This window comes from Capricornis sumatraensis, chromosome 14, assembly GCF_032405125.1.
Source record: "Capricornis sumatraensis isolate serow.1 chromosome 14, serow.2, whole genome shotgun sequence".
NCBI classification, from domain to species: Eukaryota; Metazoa; Chordata; class Mammalia; order Artiodactyla; family Bovidae; genus Capricornis; species Capricornis sumatraensis.
The window spans coordinates 56,723,012-56,738,205 of NC_091082.1; the positions used below are offsets into that span (position 1 = coordinate 56,723,012).

The 15,194-nt window shown below is 60.4% G+C and overlaps 1 protein-coding gene across 4 annotated transcripts in view; it reads right to left on the minus strand.

Moving 5' to 3' along the window:
- Positions 1–14,028, minus strand: part of TP73 (tumor protein p73) — a 47,749-nt gene extending 33,721 nt beyond the window's left edge. For 3 of the 4 annotated variants that reach the window (XM_068985579.1, XM_068985577.1, XM_068985580.1), the window contains exons 1-2: positions 13,961–14,028; positions 13,495–13,615 (exon numbers count right to left, since the gene is read on the minus strand). In XM_068985579.1, the coding sequence (XP_068841680.1) occupies positions 13,495–13,615; positions 13,961–14,028 (189 nt within the window). The remainder of the gene's footprint in view (positions 1–13,494; positions 13,616–13,960) is intronic. The other variant, XM_068985578.1, reaches the window with a different exon arrangement.
- Between the last annotated feature and the right edge of the window lie 1,166 nt (positions 14,029–15,194).

Genomic DNA, 15,194 nt, shown 5'->3' on the forward strand with positions numbered 1-15,194 from the left:
GCCCCAAGGCCTTGCAGCCTCGCAGCATGAGCTAGGAAGCCTAGCCCAGAGCCCGCCCCACAGTTCAGCTCTGTCAGCTCCCAACCAGGGGAACACCTCCTGCCGGGTCCCCTGAGGCCCCTCCCTCTTCTGTCCTGGCCACCCTGCCCTCTCAGCAGCCTTCCCCACCCCCCACCCTTCCCAAGCTGCCCCTTTTGTCTCGTGGCAGAGTCTCTCCCTCTGCTCAGCTCCAGTTTGGGGAGGTTCAGGGGAGCGGCTGGCTTGTCTCCAGCGCGCAGCCCCGCCCACCCTGATGCCCCGGGCTCCCCAGGGGCATCTCTGCCCACACCCTCCAGCACTCGGGACACCTGCCCCAGGTGTCCAAGCGGCTCTTTCAGTCCATGGCTCAGACTGTGCACTGTCCTCCCGTCCGCAAGGTTCAAGAAGCTAGGACATTTTTCTCAGTGCCTCTCCTGCCCTCATTCCGAAGGTCATCTTCAACCCCCTCCTCAGCTGGCCGCCTCCCGCCACCTCCCCGTCTCCTCCTTGCTCTGTGTCTCAGGTCCCAGGCACCGGGGTGGCACTGCTCAGCCCTAAGCCCCACCGGACAACCCCTCCCGCTTCCTCCCTAGGCTTCAGGAACTCTGCTCCTGTTTCTCCTCTTGTTCACCTGTGCAGTGGCCGAGACGAGTCTCATACAACACAGCCAAAGCAGAACGCTTACTTTCACCCCAAATGTCACTTCTTCAGTTTCCCAGCTGCATAAATGCCGACTCCCTTCACCCAGTCGCTTAGGTCCAAACCTCCAGCCCATCAGCAGGCCCTGTCCAGGACCCCAGGGCTCTTAGTCCCCTCGCCTGCTCCCTCCGGGTCCAAGGCTCCTGCATCGCTCTCCATCCCAGTCTCCCGTGGTTCCCAGCCTCGCCCTGCCCTCCTGCGGTCTGCTCTCAGCACTGCAGATCAGGCTGCTTCTAGAACTCAGGAGGGATCCCGTCCTCCTCTGGTGTGCCTGGTGTGCCTGGAGAGGCAGTAGGCTCTGAGCAAATATCTCTTAACGCCTTGACTGGCCTTTCCCTCCTGAGCCCTCCTGTCCAAGGCTGCCCTTCCTGTAGGAGCTGTCCTGTCTGGGGGTGTGGGGGTTGGGGACGTCCCTGCTCCCAGATACACGGGAGATCCAGGCACTGTGCCCTCCCATGCTGCCCAGCACACAGCACACACCTACAATGCCCATCCTGGGCCTGGCCCCCAGGACAGTGGCCCAGTCACTCATGAGCCGGCCTTCCATAGCCTTGCAGGCCAGGTGGACTGGAGGAGGCACAGGGGAGCCAGCGGTGTCCAACATGCCCGTCTCATGCCGTGAGGGTCTAAATTGATACACAGTGAAACGGGGGCCTGGGAGGCAGCTGGGTGGGGCCCCTGGACACCCTCCCAAAGGACTATGGGACCTCCGGATGGTAACGGAGCTCATCCCATCTGAGGCGGCCACCACGGGCCCTCGGCTCCTTCCTGCTCTGTGAGCCACTAGTCTCTGCAGGAGGAAAGGCTGCTCTGACCAGCACCAACCACACCTCGGCACCAGCTGAAGGACCCCAGTAAATGGGCCAATTGCAGGGGGCTGTCCAGCCCTGCTTGACCTGTGGGCGGTAGGAGGGAGCAGGGAGTCAGACATGTGCCCTCCTGGGTCACCCACTGGCACAGGGCTGCAGGTAGCTGCATCGGAACCAGAGCTCAGAAAGGCGGGTCCCCCAGAAGACCAAGTGGGGGCCCCGACAGCTCCATGCTTCCTTCCTGGCCCAGTGGGCTCCTGATAACCACAGGGGTGACCACATGACCTCCAGTTCAACCCCGAGTGTTCATACCACTTCCCCTCTGCATACAGTGAGCAGATCGGAGGTAACCTTCCCCAGGACGGAAGCGGAGGCACTTTTACAAATCAGAACCACCCAGCCCAGCTCCCTGGCCCCAGAAGGGGCTCCAGAGGCCCCTACCTGCCACCAGAGCTGCTCTGGGCACCTGTTGCCCTAACGAACAAACAGATGGGCCACGGCTGCCCTCGGTCTGCAAGGAGGCCAGGCGATGACGGGGTGGCGTTGCTGGTCCCCAGGGCAGGGTGGCAGCAGCAGGGATGATGCCAGGGGGTCCCTCACCACCACCTACAGCTCCTGCAGGGAGGCAGCGCTCCATGTCCCAGAACCGGGGTCTGTGCCCTCCATCACCGTGCCTCCGCCTCCTTAAAAGGCAATGAGCTGCAGCCTCAGCTGACTTACATGGTGATACCCACTTCACGCAAGAGGACAGGTTGTACCAGAGTCCTCTGTGTCCGAGGGGCTCCCCAACCGGCCAGGCGGGGACACTGGCTTCCAGGGCCTGGGACTCCAGGCTCTGCCTTAAGTTCTGTGTGTGACAACAGACCCTGGGCAGCAAGAGACAGCCCCTCCTGGCTCACTCACCATCTGCATGGACAGTCTGTGGTATGAGGCTGCTCCCCAGGAACCCACTGTCTGAGCCCAGTGACAGGGGCTGGTGGGTGAAGTGAGCAGAGATGGGACTCTAACTGTGGCCACATGGGGTTTTGCCCTTTCTCAGGGCCAGGTTTCAGATAAAAAGTTCCCACCAAAGGTGTGGAGACACCAGGGAGCTTCCAGATGTGGGAGCATGGTGTCAGTGCCCGGTCAGGCTGTATAGAGAGGTCACATGCCCTTCACCCCTCCTGGGCCACACCCACGACATTACTCTTGCCGTGGTCTGCTGGGGACACCTACCTGCAGGCACAAAGGCATTTACCTATCCCAACAGGGAATACACCCACTGTCACCCACAGGCCCAGACACACGCACATAAACACTTGCGCGCACACACATGACTGAGAACCTGCAGGTCTCTGTGGCTCTGCACACGGCGCTTGTCCTCCACTCACAGAGCCTGGGGACACCCGGACTCTGTCCAGCTGTTCACCGCCCCCCTGCCCACTGCTGGGTCTCCCACAGGGCACACAGTACCCACGGGCCCCACTGCATCCACCTCCCCAGCAGGAGAAAGGCCTGAGGGAGCTGCTGTGCCCCACCTCCACCTGCTCAATTAGCAGGTGCCTGCTGGCCCCAGGGACCCGGCACGTCTGGAAATGAGCCCCAGTCCCCGGGGCCAGGTACAAGCTGCAGACCTGTCCTTCTCTCTGCCAGCCAACGGCCCTCGTGAAGGGCGATAGGATGGCCTCAAGGCCAGCTCGCGGCCAGCCCCTGACCTGCAAACTCAGCTGGCAGGAAACACCCCGTCACTGCGGCCAATAGAGCAGCGTCCCAGGTGAGGATGCTCTTGACCTGGGAGCGGGTGGTGGCAGCCTAACAGCCCGAGTCCCGGGAGCAAAGACGACCTCCAATGTACACGGAACTCCTGCAGTCGGAGGCAGAGCTGGGCAGGCGGCGCGGCAGACCCTGAGTTTGGACAGTCCAAAGCTGGGGAGCATGGCAAATCCCACATTTCTTGGCTGGGCCACTAGCTGACCAGACACCCACCCACCCTCCTCTTCCTGGCTACTGGTTCTGCCGCACTAGTGGGCACTTGTCCCCAGGGCATCTCCAGGATGGGCCGGCACCTCCCTCCTGCCTCTGCTCCCCCTGGATGGTGGCACCCCATCTGGCAGCAAGTGCCCAACCAGGGGGATGAGGGCGGACAGGCAAGAGAATGCCCAATGACCCTTCCACCAGGCGAAAGCCCCACCAAGGCCCCCCGAGAAGGACAGACACAGGCATCCCAGTCGACCCAAAGGACCCAGGAGGTGCACCTACCGAGGCGAAGTGCTGCATGGGGTCACTGACAAACAGCATGGCGGGCGCGCGGGGCTCTGCACACGCCGGGGAGCTGGCGTGCCGCGGGATGAGGCATGGGTGTGGGTGGCTGGGGGGCTGGGGGCAGGGGTGCAGCCACCCGGCAGGGTGGACCAAGCGGAGAAGCTCGGCGGCTAGGGGACCAGAAGCGAGGGATGCTCTGGAGCATGTGAGCTGGCCAGGGGCACTTTGGCCCTCTCCATCTCCCCAGTGCTGTCAACTAGCTGCATCTAACAACAAAACGGGCGGCCCACCCCTTTATTTCTCATGACTATTCATCAAAGTCTAGGGCAGGCCTCAGCTTGCCCACTGCTGGGTCGGACCGCACCAAGGAGGCTGCGCAGGGAGGGGGCGGCACGCGGGGCCGCAGGCTGACTCCACAATGGGGCTGCACTCAGCTCCTTCTGAGATGCTGCCCGTGGGAGGCCGTGGGGGCCACAGGCCTCCATTCCAGAGCACTGGGGAGCCAGTCCCGGCCCCTGAGACCTCAACAGGCAAAGCCAGGCCACCCCGAAGGGAAGAGATGGTGCCTTGGCCCCAGCGCCTGGGGCGCAGTGAGTCTTACTCTTGCTCAGGGAACACTGTGGTCCTCTGGGGCCACCCCAAAGGGCTGAGTGGAGAAGAGACGTACATGGGGTGACTGCGCTCCCCTAGGACCCCACAGGGAGCTTGGCAACAGAAAGAGCAGCAGGGTGTGGCCCAATGCAGCCCAGCCTGCACCACAGACACTGCCCAGGCTGCCGCTGGCCATGCCCCTGCAGCTGCCGAGGCCCCAGAATCAGAGGGACATGGTCCAGGAGGACCGCTGGAGCCCTGCCCACCACAGGGCTGGATGGCACTGCCCTTGGCACTGCCAGGGGCTCGGAGACAGGGACCTGCCTACCCGGGGGCTCTGCGGTGGTCACCACCTCTCCCTTCTGAAGGAACCATGTATTCTAATGTAACCGTCTTTGGCACAAAGCTGCCCCTGGCACAGGGGCCAGGATCCTCCCTGGAAGGTCAGTTGAGCCCAAACCATGTGAAAGGAGATGTGAAGCTTCCAAGTCCCCCAAACCCAGCTGCTTCCCTCCGCAAGGAGAGCTTAGAACCCCCCTCCTGGCCTGTTCTAGCTACATGCTGGGGAACTGGGAGTGGCAGGGGCTACACAGAGGGAGGCTCGGCCCAAGGAACCCGTCAGCATGTCCAGCCCCCCAGGTCCTCTGCAGGAGGGGAACGGGGAGCCCAGGCAGAGGACGTGTAGCCAGTGGCACCCCTGAGGAGCTGGGCCGGGAGCCCCTGGCTCAGGCTCATGTGGGCCTTGGTGGCTTTAGCCAGAAACACGGCTCAGCACGCTTGGCCTGAACCCCAGGACTCTGGGTGGCTGGGGCTGTTACTCCCAACACACAGGCATCCATCACTCATAATGAGACAATCGAGGAAAATCGAGGTTTTGAGGTGTAGACTGGTGTTCAGGAAGTGGGGCTGCAGCGGGGCCCAGGCTGTAAGTTCCGGCCAGGATGCCTAAAGACACGAAGGCCGGGGACTGGGGGCAGTTATCAGTCAGTGAGGTTCCTGTGGGTGCACTCAGGCTTGCCCCCAAGAGGATCAGGGGCTTGGCAGGTGGCTGGATGGAGAGACACAGAGACAGGTAGTAGGGAGAAGGGGCTGGGGTCGAGCCCCCACCCCCACAGGGTATTGTGAGACACTGGGAAAATTTTGATCAAAAGTGGTGCTCTCCAGGTGGGCCTGACCTAATTAGGGAGCGGTTGTCCTGATGGCCTCAGGAGCCAAGGCTGGGAGGGACCACGGGGGTGGGGAGAGGGGCGGCAGGTGGTCTCTGGGAGCTGAGAACAGCAGCCCTGGGTCAACAGCCAACAAGAACTTAAACCTGAATTCTGCCAACAACCAGAGCCTGGAGGAGGTCCCAGCTCTAGACACGAAGGTGGTCCTGGCTGGTGCTTGGAATGCAGCTGGTGGGGCCCTGAGCAGGGGGCCCAGTGGAGGGACACGCAGGACTCCCTACCCACAGAACCTGCAGGACAATAGATGTGTGTCGCTTTAAGCCCCTCTGTAGGTGGGGATTGGCTACATAGCACAGGTGACTAATACACCAGGGGAATGAGCAGGTGGCTGAAGACTTCGGGGAGAGGAAGGCCAGGGCCCCGAAGGACCTTGGGCCACTAGGACGGCTGAAGGGCGGCTTCAGTCTCACTCAGACCTTCAGGATACAAGGCAGGCCCTAGGAGGAGCTGGCCACTGTGTATCCTGGACCAAAGGCTGCCCAGAGCAAGGCAGGGTCGAGTCTGAAGGTCTCCTCTCTTGAGCCCTGGTGGCAGCCCTGAAGGCAGAGGGGCCACACCCTACTCACACTGAGGGGACACCTGGGGCCTGAGAACCAGCACTGTCCCCGTGGCCTGAGCCCGGGCAGGACTGGGAGTCCCAGGATGAATGAGAGTGTTTTCAGCTCTCAAAGTGCTGGGCTCCTCACCTGCCCCAAAGCATCACCCACTCCCTGTGCATGTATCCAAAGTCCTGGCCATCCGGGGATATGACCAGGGGGCCAGGGCCTCTGCCTCCAGGAACTCCTTCTAGCTCTGTCCTCAGCTGCCAGCTCTGGCCTCCCAGGTCACCCCTGGAACCCTCGGCACCTGCTCTTCTGAATTTAACTCACTGGGGGCTCTGCCCCACCAACCACTTCCGCACACTTACAGCAGAAGGATGGGGGGTATTTTCTTGCTTGGCGCACCTGTGCAGGAAGGGGTGAGTCACCAGAAGGGCGCAGCTCAGGGTCCCACTCCTCTCAGTCCCTCCGGACCACCCACAAGCAGGTGGCTCTGTCCCCCATGTTCTCCCACCCCAGGAGGTAGTGACCTGGCAGCTGGCTGTGCACTCAGAGGGTCTTCCTACTGAAATCTAAGGAAGGGCTGGTGGGGGCTCCCTGCCCCCGAGCTCCTGGCCCTTCCTCCAGACATTAGGCCCTCCCTCCGCCCCCCCGACCCCTTCTGGGGGCAAGCTCAGTTCCCGCTCCTGACAGTTCCTGCTCCAGGGACTGTATACACCCCTCTTCCTCCCAGGCCCCCTCCCCAGGCCAGGAAGGCCTGTCCCGGGTGAGTGCTGGGGTCTCAAGCCCCCAAGAGTCTGCAGGTTTTAACCCTGGCATCTGTCCCTTGCATAGCTCGCTGGGCACCTGAGGAGGGGCGACAGGGCTCCGGGGTGGATCAGCCCCCAAATGTCATCCCCGTCATGGTCCACGACAGCTGTCACAAGAGAAAGGCACCAGAAGAGGCAGGAAGGGCTGCAGGCAGGGGGCAAGCGTGGGCAGCAGGCCCAGGAGGCTCCCAGATTCTGGGAGGATGGATGGGGGAGATGGGGGAGGGGTGGTCAGGGCCAGCCTCAGCATCAGCTGAGCTCCCCTTCCGTGCATCTTCACAGCTGGTCAGAGCCCTGCCCCTGTTTTGTCCTGAGGGACATCGAGAATCAGAAGGCCAGGACGATCCAAAGCCCAGGCCCAGACCCAGCACAGGGTGCATATGGCCGCTGCCTGCTCTGGGCCCTACGGGCATGCACCACAGGGGGCTTCATCCTGTCCATGCTCCTCTCAGACTGGGGGTGGGCCTCCAGGACCAGGGGAGACCCTAACAAGCTTCCCCTTGTCACAGCACCTGCCCAGGGCCCAGGGGCCACCTCGCTGCTCATGCCCTCTGTGCCACCCTCCTCTCAAGCCCATAGGAGGCCAGGTGCTCCCCTGTCTCCTTTTGTAGGAGGTGGAGCCCTATGTCATGGGTGAGTCACGCAGGTTCTGCAAGGACTAGAATTGGAGGCCACTGCCCAGGGCAAGAGCCCCACCAAAGGGCCCCCAAGGTGGGCCTGGGGCACCAGTCCTTCCTAGGCACCACAGGCTCTGGGGCTGGGGGCAGCTGCTCCCAGGCCCTCCCTGGCTCCACTGTTCCAGGTTCCAGACAGAATGGCTTTCTCAAACTCAGGCTTCATCCCTGGTGTCGCCATCACATCTAACATCTGTCATACCGTCTTACAGGTTGGGCACCAGCAGTCATCCTCAAAACGCTGATGGTTTAGATCTACATTGACTCATTTTATAGACAAGTAAACTGAGACCCAAAGGGTCAAATAACTCCAAGCAAAGAAGATGTCAGGGTGGGATGGGACCTCCGAGACCCCACACCTCTGCACATCTCGGCCCCCTGGTGCCTGGACCCTTCCTGCAGCAACCTCAGGGTGTCCACCAGGAATCTGTGCTCTGGGGCTCCTCCAAGGCTAAGGGCCCACTGCTTCCACCGGGGCCCTTCCCCTTTAACTGCCTGACTCAGCTTCCTCAGCTGCCCAGCAGGGCAGGAGGGTGGTCAGAGGCCCCACAAGGCTGGGGGAGCCTCTTCTGGGGCCCCAGGCAGCCTGTCACCCCATCTCCACAAGTGAGGGCACCAAGGCTCAGAGACGTGGGGGAGTTGATCCTGGGACAGACTGGCTCCCCAGGTGAGGCCCTGCCCACTCTGCTTGTCAACACCGACCACTGACACGGTGGGGCACCCGTGGGTCCCTGTGGTCCGTCTCCTGATAGAGCCGGGGTGCTGCTCAGGAACTTCTAGTCCAGCAGGAAGGAGTCAGCCTGTTCACCAGCGCAGCCAAGAGGGGTGGAGAGCCAGGGCCCCCAACCACAGTAGGTACCACCCCTGGGACCCAGGGCCCCCAAAGCCAGGACTGCCTAAGTCTCATCTTTTGATGGACGAGCCCCACAACCCAGAGAAGGGGGTGGCCCCAGAGCCTGGGGATGGGGTGCTGGTGCCCACTGTCACAGAGGTCAGAGGCCAGAGGGAGCGCTTGGGGGCCCGTGTGTGTGTGTGTGTGTGTGTGTGTGTGTGTGTGTGTGTGTGCATGCACATGTGCATGTGCTCAAGTGCACAAGCCTTTACATGCAGCCTGAGTCACAACTGCAGGGTGGGCAGAGATGAAAGCTTTTGACTGTGCAGCCGCTGCTCTCTTGTGACCTGAGGCCTGGCCCGGGGAGCACCTGACCTGTCGCCAACCTGGGGTTGGGGGCTAACCTCACTGCCCTAGCCCCAGGCTTTCCCTGATGGTGTGGGCCGGCTGGTGGGTGGGGATGAAGCCATGGGGGTGGAGGAGGAACTCAGGAACCGCCCATCCGGGCATCAGCAGGTCTCCACCCTCAGCAGCACTCTGTCCTAGGGGCTGCGTTCTGGCCAGAGGGATCAGTTTCCAGGTTGGACTTTAACAGCACCCAGTTCAGCTCTGCGGGGCTCCCTGCCGGCACCCTGGGCTCCGTGGGCCCCTCCGGGCCCCCAGAAACCTCGGGCATCGGCCCTTCCACAATGCAGCCTGGCAGTGTCCAGCTGCATCTCTGAGCCCCATTTTTGCCTCTGAGTGACCAGCCAGCCCAGACCTGCGAGCATCAGACGTCCTCCCTGGAGAGAAGTGTCCCACCCCCACAGGACCCTAGAACTGGCCTCTCCTGATGCTGGGTCGTCAGGGTCTCCCAGGCCCGCTGACCCTCAAGGGCATGAGCTGGGCAGCTGGGAGGAGGGGCTCATGGAATTCTGGAGATAGACCTCTTAGGAGACTGTGTTCAGGGGTCCTCCTACCCTGGAGCCCAGTGGCAGCTCCTGTTGCTCCACAGGGTGTGTAGAGGGTGGGTGTCTGCTTTTTTATTGTGATGTAAGCCCTAACACAGCTTTGGGTGGCTGAGGCACCCACTTCAAAGACATGAATCTCCAAAAACAAACACCTTGCCAGTTACACAACTGGGTCAAGAGCCCAGCCACCCCACCCCTGACAGCCCCCTCTCAGAAAGCCCTGGGTGACCAGACAATGGATCTTGGAGTGACCCCACATCTCCCTGCCGTGCTTTAATTCCACTGTTGGGCTTTAAATTCACCAGGAAAGGGACTTCCCTGGTGGTGCAGTGGTTAAGAATCTGGTGTGCAACAGGCAACATAGGTTCAATCCCTGGTCAGGAAACTAGAATTCCACATGCCGTGGGCCAACTAAGCCCATAAGCCCCAACTGAGCCTGTGCACCACAACTACTGAGCCTTCAGGCCACAGCTACTGAGCCCATGGGCCACAGCTACTGAGCCTTCAGGCCACAGCTACCGAGCCCACGGGCCACAGCTACCAAGCCCACAGGCCACAGCTACTGAGCCCACGCGCCACAGCTACTGAGCCTTCAGGTCACAGCTACTGAGCCCATGCGCCACAGCTACTGAGCCCACGGGCCACAACTACTGAGCCCACGCGCCACAGCTACTGAGCCCACGGGCCACAACTACTGAGCCCACGCGCCACAGCTACTGAGCCTTCAGGCCACAGCTACCGAGCCCACGGGCCACAGCTACCAAGCCTACAGGCCACAGCTACTGAGCCCACGCGCCACAGCTACTGAGCCTTCAGGTCACAGCTACTGAGCCCATGCGCCACAGCTACTGAGCCCACAGGCCACAGCTACTGAGCCCACGCGCCACAGCTACTGAGCCTTCAGGCCACAGCTACCGAGCCCACACGCCACAGCTACTGAGCCCACAGGCCACAGCTACTGAGCCTTCAGGTCACAGCTACTGAGCCCATGCGCCACAGCTACTGAGCCCACGGGCCACAACTACTGAGCCTTCAGGCCACAGCTACTGGGCCCACGCACCACAGCTACTGAGCCCACGGGCCACAGCTACTGGGGCACAGCTACTGAGCCCCGTGGGCCACAACTACTGAGCCCACGGGCCACAGCTACTGAGCCTTCAGGCCACAGCTACTGAGCCCAAGCATCACAACTACTGAGCCCGTGAGCCACAACTACTCGGCCCACAGGCCACAGCTACTGAGTCCACGCACCACATCTGGGGAGTCCATGCACCTTCACAGAGATCCTGTGTGCCACAATTAAGACCTGATGCAGCCAAATAAAATAAAAGATCGTGCCAATAAAATAATAATAAATTCACCAGTAAAGAGTGGAGGCCCAATCCCTAGGCACCCCATCCTGGGCCCCAGTACAGGCAAAGCCACCAGTCTTCTCTTTTTCTGCTCCCCTCTACCCACTGCAAGGCAGGTAGTAGGGTTCAGGTGAGCACCCCAGGCATTATAACCCAGAGCATCACTACTGACAGGCTGAGACCCACCCATTTATGGAGGATGCAAATGTCCAGGAGGGGCGGACCTGGAAGTGAGAGGTCAAGACCCTTGGCCCCTGGGGAGGTGTTGGCCGACTGGGAAGGGTCTGAACAGACAAGGTGACACTACCTGGCCCAGCACAGGCCTACCCTTTCCCAGCGTCTGCCTTGGTTTCCTCAGCTCTAAAATGGGAATACAACAGCTGTGTCTGCCCCAACAGTCTCCTGGGTAGAGACAGGAGGCTGGGCTGGGCAGGCAGATTCCTCCAGTCCAGCCTGAGGGGTTCCTCAGAGGCAAGGATGTCACAGGGCTCTCGCTGCCCCGTGAACCCCCAACCCGTCCTGGCTGCCACTGTCCGAGCAGGTACTTTCCCGTCCCACTCAGGCCAGTGGGCCCTGGGCCAGCTCAGCATCAGAGATGGACAACAACAAAGAACACAGGGACCCTTCCTCCTCCCCTGCCCTTTCACCCTGGCTCATTCCCCTGACTGGAGCCCCCCACCCCCACTATTCTCAAAGGGGTGTGTGCTGGGATAAGAGCTCCAGCTCCTGGAGGGGTCTCTGGGGAGGGGGCAGGCTCTGCCTCCAGAGTTCCTGGCCCCACCTCTCTCATGCACCCTGGCCCTCGGCCTGCTGCTGGTGCCCCAAGGCCCTCATGCTGCTCTGTGTGAGGCTGGCGGCCATCCATGGAGCCCCAGTGAGCAGAGCTGAGCACAGAGGCTGAGCAGCTGGGCTTTGTCCCCAGGGGACAGATAGCAGGAGAGAGCAGAGCTGAGCCCTGCCCAGATAAGACACAGAAGACAACAGAGTCCTCTTTTTCGAGGTCAAGGAGATGTTCCCAACTACATACGCTCAGAAAGGCTCCCTGGAGATCAGAAAGGGAAGGGGTGTCACCCCACAGTGAGTGATGTCAACCGCCCCCCACAGACCTCTTCACTAGAATCCAACTTGGCTAAGAGATGTGTACACACACATGGGAGGAAGTGAAAGTGAAAGTCTCTCAGTCCTGTCTGATTCTTTGCGACCCCATGGACTGTAACCCGCCAGGCCCCTCTGCCTGTGGGATTCTCCAGGCAAGAACACTGGAGCGGGTTGCCATTCCCTCCTCCAGGGGATCTTCCTGACCCAGGGATCGAACCTGGGTCTCCCACATTATGGGCAGATTCCTGACCTTCTGAGCCCCCAGACACGTGGGGGACCCTGAGATAACCCAATCATGGACTCAGGACCAGGTAAAGCATGATGACTGGCCACAGGAAACCCGCAAGAAATGCCCCATAAAAGTGGTTCAAACCCCCATGAGGGTGCAACACTGTCCCTTGGAGTCCACCCATGTGTCTATTCACATGTACCCTTTTCCTCCCAGTAAGCACTTTTCTGCTTTCACTGCTTTCCTCTTGGTGGGAATTCGTTTCCACGCAGCTGGCGGGCCAGGCCTCCTCACTGGTCCCTGGCCCCTGGCGGCCTAGTGGTTAGGGTTCAGCACTCTCACTGAGCCCTGCTTCAGTCCGCTGCGGTCCGAGGCCACCTGAGATCAGAGCCAGGTGCTTCCCTCATGCTCTTAGAAAAGGTCCTGAGACAAGTGCCCACCTGAGGGAGCCCTGGGCAGTGACCCCACAGACAGAGCTCAGCAGCCCCAGGTCCACCAGACACTATGCTGAGGAGGTGACTGTGGGGAGGGGGGGCGGTTCTGGGGCATTGCTGGGCTTCCCCAGGGCTGGGGGTCCTTACACACCCTTCTTGTGTCCTGCCTGCCCCCCACCTCCTGGAACCCCAATGCCTGGCAGGAGTATGGCCAGCTACTACAGCCCTGCCTCCTGCCAAGAGGGCCACCCAGCGCGGCAGGGCCTGAGACGTAGCAAGACGGGCAGGTGTCGGGGCCTTGGGTGCTCCTGCGACCCCCCTCCCACCTCCCTCCTCTGGAAACAGCAGCTCCATCCCCTTCGGGGGCCTCTTCCGCATAAGTTAGTGCCTGTGGTGGGAGAGCCCACAATACTCCACTCCATCCTGACCCTGCTTCAGGGCACCCAGGTCATCAATGACACAGGGACGGCTCAGAAATAGACACATGACACATTCAGAGATGGGCGCGCTGGATTCTGGGCAAAGAGGGTCCTTCCCCACAGGGAGGGTGCTGCTGCTGGAGCCTCTACCATAAGAGGAGACACTGCCTAAGAACAAATCTACCATGGGGGAGGCAAGGCAAGAGAATGAGAGGCAGCTGTTTGAGCACCTGGATGCAGCCATGCCTGAATTCATTTGTACACCTAGGTCCAGCCATGCCTGAAGGTCTCTCTACACCTGGATCCAGCCTTGCCTGAATTCATTCATACACCTAGGTCCAGCCATACCCGAAGGTCTCACTACACCTGGATCCAGCCAGGCTTGAAAAGCTTCGTACCCCTGAACTGACAGTTACATGAGCTGATCCAGTTTCTACTTTGCGACCTGAAATGTGCTAAAAAGCACACAGAGGAAACTGCACCTGCGAGCCTGCCCCCTGGTTCTGCAGGCTCCCAAGACAGTTCAGACTGACAGGCCTCACCCTGAGTCCCCCGCAGAGGGAAGCCCACTCACCATGACAGGCGCGGTCATGCCCGGCAGGTGGAAGACATCCATGCCAGCCTCTGCACCACCTGCCACTTCCTCATTCCCCTGGCCCGGCTGGGGAAGATCGAAGTAGGTGCTGTCCGGCTCCCTAGACACAGGGAGACAGAGCAGGCAGGAGAGCGGTGAGCCCAGACCGCCCAGGCCCAGAGCGTGAGGACAGCCCGCACCTCCCCTCGCCCCTCTGCTCCTTCCCCTAACCTCAGCTCTCAGAACCCCCGGCTTCCTTGCCCTACCGGCCTCTCCAGGGCTGGTGTGAGTGCCAGGGAGGTGGCCACCCACAGGCTTTGTCCCCTGGACCTCTCCCTGTCCCGAGCCCTCTGGAGGGCTGGTCAGAGGAAGAAGCCCAGACTGTGGAGCCTGCGACTCCAGGAGGAAGCCCAGGACAGCAGCTCCTGCCCAGCCCTCTCCCCACTGCCCAGGGCCCAACACTCACAGAGAACTCCATAGGTGCTGGAACGTGGCCCCCTCATCGGCGGCGGCGGGCTGGGTGGATTGGGACATCTTCCAGCACAGGCAGAGGGCAGCTCACTCTGCAAGAGGAAAGAACAAGAGGGTGGGTTGGGAGGGAGCCTCCGAGCCCTTTGGCCAGCGTCCTCAAGCACAAGTGGCAGGAGGGGCCAATGACGACCACTCGGGGACACCCTTGGGTCCTGGTCGGGTGCAGTCCCCCACCCACCGCTCCTTTCATCCTGCCCTTTCTGGGGGTGGAAATCGAGACCCAGGGGTGAGGGCAGCCTGGCCTCGGACCTTCTCAGAGCCATCAGCTGTGAAGCGAGGGTGACAACAGCACCCCCTCATGGGGCTGCTCAGGGCCCTTGGGAGCACTAATTTCAGCTCTCTGCTAGGTGATCATACCAAGTGAAGTGAGTCAGAAAGAGAAAGACAAATACCATAGGGTATCAGTTACACGTATAAGTCATAAACTTATCCACAAAACAGACTCATGGGGGACTTCCTTGGTGGTTAAGACTCCGAGCTCCCAGTGTGGGAGGCCTGGTTCAGTCCCCAGTCGGGTAACAAAAGTCCCACAGGCCACAACTAGGTCCACACACTGTAACTACTTAGCCCGCATGCTAAAAAACTAGAGAAGCCCCACGGTGCAACAAAGACCCAGCTCAGCCAAATAAAAAATAATAATAAAGAATTAAAGAGGAGAAAAGAAACGGACTCACACACATAGAGAGCAGACACGTGCTTACCAAGGTGGAGAGGGACGGGGAGTTTAGGGTTAATAGATGTAAACCATTGTATCTAAAATAGATGGACAGCAAGGTCCTACTGTACAGCACAGGGAACTATACTCATATTCTGTGATAAACTGTAGCAGAAAAGAATATAAAAAAGAATGTATATATGTGTATAACGGAGTCACTCTGTTGTACAGCAGAAATTAACTCAATATTGTAGATCAACTATGTGCTGTGTGCTTAATCACTCAGTCATGACCAACTCTTTGCGACCCCATGCACTGTAGCCCACCAGGCTCCTCTGTCCATGGGGATTCTCCAGGCAAGAAAACCGGAGTGGCCCTCCTTAAGGGGCTCTTCCCAACCCAGCGATTGACCCCAGGTCACCAGCATTGCAGGTGGGTTCTTTACCCTCTGAGCTATCAGGGAAGTACAGATCAACTACACTTCAATAAAAACTAAATTAAAAAATAAATACAA